The 10,448-nt window shown below is 55.6% G+C and overlaps 1 protein-coding gene across 1 annotated transcript in view; it reads left to right on the forward strand.

Annotated features, from left to right (window-relative positions):
- Positions 1-10,448, forward strand: part of EDAR (ectodysplasin A receptor) — a 30,070-nt gene that overhangs the window by 18,273 nt on the left and 1,349 nt on the right. The window contains exons 5-11 of the mRNA XM_027772895.1: positions 2,314-2,400; positions 3,577-3,702; positions 3,773-3,847; positions 4,053-4,125; positions 4,521-4,680; positions 5,999-6,059; positions 10,189-10,444. Coding sequence (XP_027628696.1) covers positions 2,314-2,400; positions 3,577-3,702; positions 3,773-3,847; positions 4,053-4,125; positions 4,521-4,680; positions 5,999-6,059; positions 10,189-10,444 — 838 coding nt within the window. The remainder of the gene's footprint in view (positions 1-2,313; positions 2,401-3,576; positions 3,703-3,772; positions 3,848-4,052; positions 4,126-4,520; positions 4,681-5,998; positions 6,060-10,188; positions 10,445-10,448) is intronic.

The raw sequence follows: 10,448 nt of genomic DNA on the forward strand, positions 1-10,448 counted from the left end.
CTCTCCCGCCAGTTTCCGGCGACTCTGCCGGTTGTTTCCGGATCCACCACCAGGGGGCGCGCAGCCAACGCCGCCGCCCGCGCCCTCGCAGGAAGCGGCTCCGCGAACACAGGAGGCCTGCACAGCCCACTGCCCACCCTCTGTCCCCGGCACAGGCCCGCGAAGGCCCCGTGGCTTCCCCGTCGCTCGGAATGGAGCGACCCGCGCTCACAGCCCGCCAGCCCTCCCGAGGACTGCAGGCCCCGCCCGGCTGCCTCCCTGGTGCCGCTCGGGAAACCCGCTCCCCACTCTCTCCCATCCCAGGATGGACCCCACGTGGAAATAGCCACCTGTCCCCCAGGACTAGAGTTCAGCGACTTGTACCAAGCACCCCGGTCTGTCTACACGCGGAAGCCGTGGGAGGGACCTGGTCAGCAGGTGACCACCCAGCAGAAACCAACCCCGGGTGGTCTCGTTGGACCACCCGGCCTGAGGCAGCCAGATGGCAGGGAAACACGTGCTTGCCGCGGAAGGGAGGGAGCCTCCCGGGTGCCGAATATCAGGAGTTCGATCTCGCTGAGTTGATCCTCAGTGGCCCAGGGTAGCACCTGGCTCCTGCCGCTGTGGGCGAACTGCATTGTAATCACCCCAATCCCAACAAGGGGACACCGAGCTCTGGAGGAAAAGCAGGTGGCCTGTCCCACACCTGCCTTCTGGCACGTGTTTCTCTGACCCACTCAGGGGGCAGTGGCAATGACAGCGCCCAGCCTGCACCTGCAGGCTGACACCGTCCACTGTCCACTGCGGGGTAGCTGCCAGCTGGGGTTCTGTCTGGGGAGACCCAGGTCACGGAGGTGGCACCTGCGGACACACAGCTGTTGCCGACGGGCACGGCCTGCACACACAGGGGTTGTGGGCCTCTCAGCAGCTGCACCCTGCTAGGTGGTGCTCACTGCCCTCTAGACCACAGACATGAATTCGTGTCCCCATCCCCAACCTGTCACCTGCCTCAGTCTGCAAGCCCCAGCAGAGAGAGACAAGAGACAAGGATGACCACCCCACGTGGCAGTCCACGGTTATCCTCTAACAGTGCGCCTTAGCTCCCTGGGGCCCTCCCCACAGAGAGGCCAGCTGCTTTGCCCTGTCCTGTCGGGACTGCTGTTCGGAGCTGAGCATGATGCCCTGTCACTCGCCCGCCTGCCTCAGCCAGGTGCGCAGGTTTGGAAGCCACCTCACAGAACAGTCTCGTCAAGGGCCCCACTGGGGAAGCTGCTTTCTCACGGGGCTGCATGCTGGCCTGGGCTGTCCCGGCTGCAGCCCTGCCACTCCTAGCCGGAAAGAACCGAGGGGTATGGGTGCTAGGGACACAAGCTGCTTCCTGTAGTACAAGGAGAGAAGGAAACACTTCAAACGTGATGGTCCCAGTAATTAAAACCCAGATCTGGGATGGCAAGGATGGTCGCTGGTGTCCTCCTGTGTGGGCAGGGTGTCTTTGATGTGGCCAAGCTCTTGTCTACTGGTCTGACAGCGAATCTGCTTCTGTTTTCTCTAAGTGACACTTTTTTCACAGAAGGGGGTTCGTGAATCACAGCTGCCAGGGGAGGCAAAGCCGGCCTCGCTCTTGCAGTTTGCTCACGGCGATGTTCAAGGCCCACCCTGAAGGGCTGGCAGGTGGCATGGTGCTTTCGGCTCTGGACCCACATCCCGGACCTGGCGTCTTGCTTTCTCACTCTCTCACTTTCCCACTTTCCCTCTCTCTCTCTTTGTCTCTTTGGTCAAATTTAAAAAGATAACAATAGTGAATAAAATTAAATAAAATAATTCTCAAACAATAAGAGCCCATCCTGGGAGGGAATACACCAAAGGTCGACTCTGCACAGTGAGGGCCTGAGTGGGCCTTCCGCCTCTTATGCTTACTTTGCTCACTGTTTAATAATAGGCAGGCATTATTTCTACGATCAGACAAGTGTTAGAGCACACTCCTGCTCCGTAATTGAAGCCATTAGTCAAGCGTCCTCACCCCAGGAGTGCGCCCGTCCACGGCTTCCTCCTCGATGGGTTGTGCGTACCGTGTCTGGTTCTCAGAGATGCGGAGTCGGGAAGCGCAGAAGCCCACCTCCCGCTGCTCGGCTCTGGCTGGGTTTTCACGTGTGTTTCTATTTAACGAGCGATAACCCTGAGAGGCCGAGGTACCCCAGGCGTCATTAAACTCCTAGGGAATAAGAACATGCCCCTCCCGCCCGCTCCCAGCCCGTCTCCCTGGGGTTGCAGACCCACCTGCTGTCTGCCCATCTCTCTTCCGGTCTTTGAGGTGCTGTGACTCTGTCCCTGCAGGCGCGGGCGTCACCTCAGGGGTCTCTGCCAACCTGCCCAGCACCTCTGGGAGCAGCACCCTGTCTCCTTTCCAGCACGCCCATAAAGGTAAGGGGGTCCCCGGGCCTGCCGTCGGGGCTGAGGGGTCTCCAGTGAACAGGAGGGGAGGGAGGGAGTCTCTGAGTGGCGAGCATGGCCCCCGCCCCCTTCGACCCTGCTGTGATGGAATCAGACTTGCTCGGTGTGCCCCCCCTTCGTGGCTGGAAGTCTGTCATTTTCTCTCCTCGGAGTGAAGGTCACCCAGAGCAGGGGGTGCTTTGACAGACTTGAGCTGGGGAGCCTCGCTCTCACCTCCGTAACTAGGTTCCCTCTCCCTGGCCCCTGGGGGCAAAGGACTGAGGAGGGCTGAGAAGACCCCTGAAGTCTGATGTTTCTCTGGGGTAGCCCCCAGGCTGCTCGCCCTTCCCTCTCCTGTTGCACACGGTCCTGTCACGTAAGCACAGTTAGGCCTGGGGCTCCGTGCCACCGGGGGCACCCCCGTGCCGGCCTCCCATGCGTTCATGCGGCACACAGCGGGGAGCTCTGCGGAGTGTGCCTCTCCGTCCCCAGGCGGGGCAACACACGGCACAGAGGACAGTAAAACTGTCACCCACACTGGGCATCCGGGGTCATGGCAATTCCCAGGGGACAGGAAGGTTCATGCCCACATAGGTGGCCCTCCGCTCCAGGTCTCCCTCAGGTGGTCTGGGAACCTGACTATCTGGGTGGTGACTGACAACCCTACTTCTGAGCACTTGGTTACGTTAGAGGATGGGGACAAACGTCCTGTTCTCATGGCCAAAGCGACGTTCAGGGCAGGGCGGGAACTGCGTGGTCCCGGCCACTCCGCCCACCACTCTCAAAGTTACACTTTGATGGAGAACGCACCCAGGAGTGACCTTGACACCAGACCTTGGTTTAGGGCATCTCTTCCACCAGTTACACTTGGATGGAGGACGCACCCAGGAGTGACCTTGGCACCAGACCTTGGTTTAGGGCATCTCTTCCACTCCACTCCCCACCTCACCCTCGGGACCCCAAACCGGGACTCAGTGTTCCCCAAGTCTGGGAAAGCCAGCTTGAGGGTGCGGGGACCCAGGGTCTGGGAGCCACAGCTCGCTCCTTGGGCTGGGTCTCAGACCAAGCCAGCATTCAGGGCCCCGGGGAGTGTCCCAGGGGCAGGCCAGCCCTGGAGGAGGCCTCGGCTTGGCCTGGGTCCTTCATGCCCCTCCCCCACACCAGCAGCGTTCTCCGGTCAAGGACACCTGGCCACCGCCCTGATCATCGCCATGTCCACCGTCCTCATCATGGCCGTCGCCATCGTCCTCATCATCCTGTTCTACATCGTGAAGACCAAGCCCTCCGCCCCAGGTGAGGCCCCCGCCGCGCCCCACGCTCGCCCAGCGGAGAGGCTGGCTCTCACCCTCCCCTCTCCACCCAGCCTGCTGCACCAGCCACCCGGCCAAGAGCGTGGAAGCCCCTGCGAGCAAGGACGAGGAGAAGAAGGAGGCCCCAGGTGCGCAGCCCACGCCCCGCCCACCCGGCACTGTCGCCAGGGGAGCGCCAGCCCCCGCCCCTGCGCTCGCACCCCTTAGACAGGGGTGCACCTGCGCTGCGCCTAGGCACTTGCGCCCAAGGGGACCTGGCGGGCGAGGACGGGGCCGGGCCGCGCGGGCCTGAGCCATCTCACTCCTCCCGCCCTGCCTTCCGCTCCCCTGCAGACAGCGTGGTGATTTTCTCGGAGAAGGATGAATTCGAGAAGCTGGCGGCAGCTCCTGCGAAGACCACCAAGAGGTAGGCGGAGCTGAGGCGGGCACTTGCCTTGGGGTGGGACGCCAGTGCCAGGCAGAAGGGGACCCTGCTGCAGGAGGAAGGGGCGCTGGGCATGGCAGCAAACACTGGGTGACACTCCACCCACCACGGCCCTCACCTTGGTGTTCCCACTGCCCCTCTGCAACCCCACATGGCCCAGCCCCTGCTGAGTCCTTGGTGGCTAAGGGGCAGGGAATAGGGGTGTGGCCTCCCCATCCTGTGTCCCCATGCCAGCGTTTCCACGTGTTCAGCAAACACTGATGCCCCACTGCACCCGCTGCCCACACCTGGGTGACGAGGTCACGCCCCGCAGGAAGGTGTCTCAGAAGGCTGTAGTTTCCGGGTGCCGCTCACAAAAGTCCCTCTTGTCCCTGCAGTGAGAACGATGCCTCGTCTGAGAATGAGCAGCTACTGAGCCGGAGTGTGGACAGCGACGAGGAGCCTGCCCCGGACAAGCAGGGCTCCCCGGAGCTGTGCTTGCTGTCGCTCGTGCACCTGGCCAGGGAGAAGTCGGCCCCCGGCAGCAAGTCCGCCGGGGTGAGCTCTGAGCCCGTGTGCATGGTCGCCGTGCCCAGTCGGTGGGGTGTGGAGACCGTCCTCAGCAACCGCCCCTCCATCCCAGGCAGCACAGCTGAACAAGTCAGCAAAACGACGGGAGGGTTTCCCTGTCCTCTATTTTGTCCCTTTAGAAACAAAAATGAGGGACCAGCAGTTAGTGTAATGGCTATGTCGCTGGACTCCCATGTAGTCAACCACAGTTCGAGTCCCGCACCCAGTGGCTTAAACTCACGCAGGAAGCATGTGCATGCATGCCCCAGATCCCGAGAGGAGAATGGAGGAGCAGGGATTGAAGACAGGCCTTCCCCCCTGGGGGGTGATTTCTTGCTTTCTGTCTCTCTGTCTCTCTCTTTCTGGCAAGCGCACAAGCCCTATAGCAAAAACCTCTCCAAAAAATAAACAAAAATGAAAGCTAACAAGCCCAGAGAAAAAATTAAACCCCTCGGGGCACTAGCAGGCTGACCACGTTGTAGGCGGGCTGGTGTGCTAGGGAGCTTCAGGAAGTCTGTGGAATGTGGATGGAGCGGATCAGTTCATTCTGGTGCAGTTTTGAAACCCACGCGTAGTGTGTTCATGATACGCATTTTCTGTCAACGTTTTCAATACTCCTTGTATATCTAACCAAATAATTTTAGGCTTTTAAAATATAAAAGTGGACATACATGTACACCGTCCCCAGGGCTCTGCCCCCTAAGGCTGGTGCCCAGCTGTGCTGTGGCAGGATGTGGCAGAGGCACAGTCCCCTACGCAGGGACATGTGGCTGGTGGGGAAAGGCCCCACTGGGTCCCGGATTGACCCGTCCTGGGGGTCACCGAGCCTGGGCGACCTGGAGTTTGGCGCCCCCTGTGACAGTCGCCACTCACGGAGCCCCTGGAGGCCTGTGGGATTGCTGCGAGAGGAGTGGGGCCAGGACCTTTCAGCCAGGCCGCTCTGCACCTGTGGGCCTGCTGTCCCTGATGGGGCCTACCCTGGAGAGGGGCAGCTCCGCTCCCACTGCAGCTGGAAGCATGGCCACCGCACCACCCAGACGGGCTCCCGTGGCCGCCCTCCCACAGACTGGGGCTCTGTGCCCTCGGAGTCCCTGGAGTCTGCATGCCCAGTTGAGCCAGGAAGCAGCCCGTGGTGGGCACCCAGTCATCTGAACGAGAGTCCCCAAGAAGTCACGCTTCCCAGGAGTCAGGGCCAGGGCAGGTCTCCTGGACTTCTGGTCCGAACCCCAGCAGTGCTGAGCTGGAGGCCGGGGTCTGCCCCAGCTCTCCTCGTGCTGAACGTCAACATCCTCTGAACTCTCTCTAGGTTCAAAGCCGCCGGAAGAAGATCCTGGATGTGTACGCCAACGTGTGTGGAGTCGTGGAAGGTAAGCACGAACGGCCGCTCACAGTCTCCTGGCCCCAGCGGGCTCCGACATGCTGGGAGGGCACCTGAGGGAACGTCCCTACGCTGCTTGTCATCAGACGCCCAGCCTGCTGCAAGAACCGAGGGCAGCGGAGTGGGATCCCGGCCACCTCACGGCACCCCTAGCACGTCTCCCGAGTACAGCTCCCCTCAGGGACCGTGGTTGGGACAGGGAGGTGGAGCCACAAGGCTACCCTGATGACCTGGCCCCGTCTCCACCAGGGTACTGTCACCTGGGGACAGCTGCCATCCTGTCCCCCAGTGTCACAAGACAGACAGGAGAGTCTGGCCTCTCTCCCAACCTGCCTGCCCAGCTGCAAAGTCAGGCCACCTCCAGGCGACCTCGCTGTGGGCCTGGACAGAGAGAGGCAGCGGGCCCAGGAGCGTCGGCACTGGGATCCAAACCTCAGTCGGGCTCCCACTGTCTGCAGAATCCAGTCTTTACATGACCTCCTATTCACCTTGAAAATGGGGGACTGGGGTCAGGGGACTTTCCCAGTCTCCGTCTCACTGGCGTCCCTCCAGGTCTTCCCTCACGCGGCACTGAGCCCGGCAGGCTTGCTGGCCAGAAATAACTTGGCTGCTGACTAAAATGTGGCATTGCTGCAGAAACTGAGCCCGGTCAGCCTGCCTGGTCAAGCCGGCATGCCTGGGGCTGTCAGCTGCCCGGGAAGGAGGGTCCAGGACTTGCATTCCCTCACCCCAGGAAGCTCTTCCTTGTTCTAAGGAATATCTTGGCTTAGAGAGTCTGTGCCCTGCACAGTGGTTTTTAAGTTTAAGAACTCTACATATAAGATGAGCCCCTCCAGCGAGCCTGGGAAGGCGAGGAGCTTGAAGCCCTCTGCTACCCTGGGTGCCTCCTCACTGGGGAGGCTGATGCACAGCCAAGGCTGGGAGCCATCTCTGGGGGCGAGGGGTGATTCCTCACTTTCCCCCTCACTGTCTCTCTCTCCGGTGAGCACACATGCCCTGCAGCAAAAAAAAAGAAAAAAGAAAACTTAAAAATTCCTTTGAGACTTCCTCTTTGACCCGTGGGTTATTGAGAAATGTGTGGTTTTCAAGTGTGCAAAGATTTCCTGTTATTGATTTCTACTTTGACTCCAGTGTGGTAGGGTAGTAAGGGGAATACACAGTATAATTTCGATTCTTTTCGATCTGTTGAGGAGTAAGGACTGCACTTACGAAGGATGTGTATTGTGTCATTGTTGGATGGAGTATTCTGTAAATGTAACGCAGATCCTTGGGTTGCTAACATTGTTAAGATTTCTTTCTAATTGTTTATCAACGCCTGAGGGAGGAGTGTTTCAGTCTCCAACTATAACCATGGACTTATCACCTACTCCTTTCAGTTCTATCCATTTTTGCTTTACACCTTTTGGAGCCCTGTTGCTCACTGCATTTTCACTTAGGATTGTTAAGTCTTCTTGGTGGATTGACATTTTATCATTATAGAATGTCTCTATCTTGGGTCGTTTTCTTTGCTTTGACATCTGCTTTATCTGATGTTAGCGCCACTCTGCTTTTCTTTTATTAATGTTTGCATGATATATCCTTTTCCATCCTTTTACTTTCAAACGCTTATATCATTGCACTTGAAGTGAGTTTCTTATAAACCACATGTGACTAAGCAATTTTTTAATCCACTCTGCTAAACTCTTTTAGCTTGTATTTAAACCATTTACATTTAATGTAGTCACTCTTATATTAGGGCTTAAGTCTACTGTTTTATTTTTGCTTACTACCTGCTGTTTCTATATTTTGTTTTTCTGTTTTCCTTTTTCTACTGTGGGTGAGTTGAGCATATTTAGAATTCCACTGTAATGTTTTTTGAGTGCTGTGTTTTGACTACATCTTTTTCCACAACTATTTTAGTAGTTCCTCTAGGTATTACATTAAACCATGTGATGTGATCTTATCAGTCTACTGAAGCTATCATTTTACCAATTTGAATGAAGTATAGATACATTACTCATGTCTCCTTACTGTCTCTGTTTACTCTCCCCTTAAATATTTGCTCTGCATATATTTAGAACCACATCTGTTGCTTGAACTGCTGAACGTAATTTAGAAAACTTAAAAGCAGAAATAAAACCTATTGAAATGGCCCATATTTTCACTCACTATCTTCTTTTCTGACGTCCCAAGATTTGTCCTTTTGTGGTTTTATTTCTATTTAGAGGATTGTCTGCAGCCTTTCAGGGTAGGTCTGATGGTGACAAATCATCTTGGCATGGCTTGATTTTCTCTTCATTCCTGAATGATATTTTCATAAGGTGTAGGGTTTTGCATTGACAGGTTTTTTTGTTCATTTGTTTGTGTGTTTTCCTTTTGGTACTTGAAAATGCTGTGCTAATTCTCTCTGGTCTCCAGGTTTCAAAATCCAAAATCCAAAATCATTCTAATTGCTCTTCCCTTATAGGTAAAGTGCTGTTTTTCTCTGGCTTCTTCCAAGACTTTACCTTTAGTTTCCAGATGTTTCATTATGATGTGTATTGACATTTATTTCCCTGGCCTTCTCTGTTTGGGAGTTGCTCACCTTCTTGAATCTGTAAGTTTATGTCTCTTCACAAGTTGGGAAAATTGTCAGTCATTATTTCTTCAAGTACTTTTTTAACCCTAGCATCTTTCTTCCCTCCTTCTGGAACTCTGTGACACAAATGTAAGCTGTTTTGTTAATCTCACAGACCCCGAGGCTTGGTGTTTTTCAGTTTATCCTCTCTCTATTGGCCATTCTGAGTATTTTCTGTTTACTGAGCTTTGTATTTTAGCTATTACATTTTTTGGTTCTAAAACTTCCATTACATTCTTTTTTATATCTTTTTATATTTTGATGAAATATAACAATTATCACCTGTTTCGAGCATTTTACTAATGGCTGTCGATGCCTCTTTACCGTGGCTTCCTGAAATCTAACACCTTGGTCATCTCCGCACTGGTGCACACTGACTTGTCCTTCTCCCACTCATCCGAGACCTTCCTGGTTCTCATCTCGGTATGATGAGTAAGTTTCTTTTGAAACCTGGACACTTTCTTTTCATAAAATTCTGAAGTTGGCGTCCTCTGAGAGTTCTGTGGCAGGGGCCAGATGGTGCAGCAGTGGAACGTGGTATCTGTGAGCAAACCCACGGGGAAGGTTGCCACTTTGCATCCAGAGAACTCATAGAGTGTGCCAGGCAAGCACGTGCCCCTGATCCGGGCTGGTGAAGGCTGGGGGTGGATCATGGCACCCTGCTGAAAGTATTGTATTTCTGTCTCTATCACTCTTACTTGTGAAATAAATCAACTTTAAATTAAAAAAGAAAAAATGCCAGGGTTTTTAGCTGTGTTTGGTGGGAGGAATAAAGACAAGTATGTTTGCGCCATCTGCGAAGCAGGAATACATCCATCTTTTTAAATGCTCCTGAGTTTTAAGTACAAGGGCCCGAGCCTTCCGACTAAGACTTGGCAGTAACTTGGCTCAGGTAACCCCAGCCTTAGGCCATTGTGGAGAGCACCCTTCATAAACGTGACGACGTTCCCCACAGAGACGTGGCCCTGTCCCTTCAACCCCGTCCTCAGCCAGCCCCATGTAAGGCAAGGTTCCCCAACTAGGGTGACCTGCTCATTCTTGGGGGACTGCTAGAAATGGCATGGGGGGTTACTCCCACAGCGTTACTACAGTTCTTCCCAGCCTTGGGCCATTGTGGAGAGCACCCTTCATAAACCTGACGACGTTCCCCACAGAGAGACGTGGCCCTGTCCCTTCGACCCCGTCCTCAGCCAGCCCCATGTAAGGCAAGGTTCCCCAACTAGGGTGACCTGCTCATTCTTGGGGGACTGCTAGAAATGGCATGGGGGGTTACTCCCACAGCGTTACTACAGTTCTTTTCCTCATCCGGGAGCGCTCATGCTTGGGGTACCGGGGTTTCTGGGGAGGCTTTCTCTTGTGCCTGGCAACATTCTCGCTGTCGTTTGCCACGCGCTGTGCACTTTGAGCAGTTTTCTGCATCTCTGTTTTAGTGTGGCTTTTTAAGGGTTTCCCCATAACTTGCAGTGGTGTGGCCCATTGACCGCCACTTGCGGCGTCTGACTGTGGCCCTTCGTCCCCGCAGGTCTCAGCCCCACAGAGCTGCCCTTCGACTGCCTGGAGAAGACCAGCCGCATGCTCAGCTCCACCTACAACTCCGAGAAGGCGGTGGTGAAAACGTGGCGCCACCTGGCGGAGAGCTTCGGGCTGAAGCGGGATGAGATCGGGGGCATGACCGACGGCCTGCAGCTCTTCGACCGCATCAGCACGGCGGGCTACAGCATCCCCGAGCTGCTCACCAAGCTGGTGCAGATCGAGCGGCTGGATGCCGTGGAGTCCTTGTGC

Source organism: Tupaia chinensis, unplaced genomic scaffold (assembly GCF_000334495.1).
Source record: "Tupaia chinensis unplaced genomic scaffold, TupChi_1.0 Scaffold000041_1, whole genome shotgun sequence".
Lineage (NCBI taxonomy): Eukaryota > Metazoa > Chordata > Mammalia > Scandentia > Tupaiidae > Tupaia > Tupaia belangeri.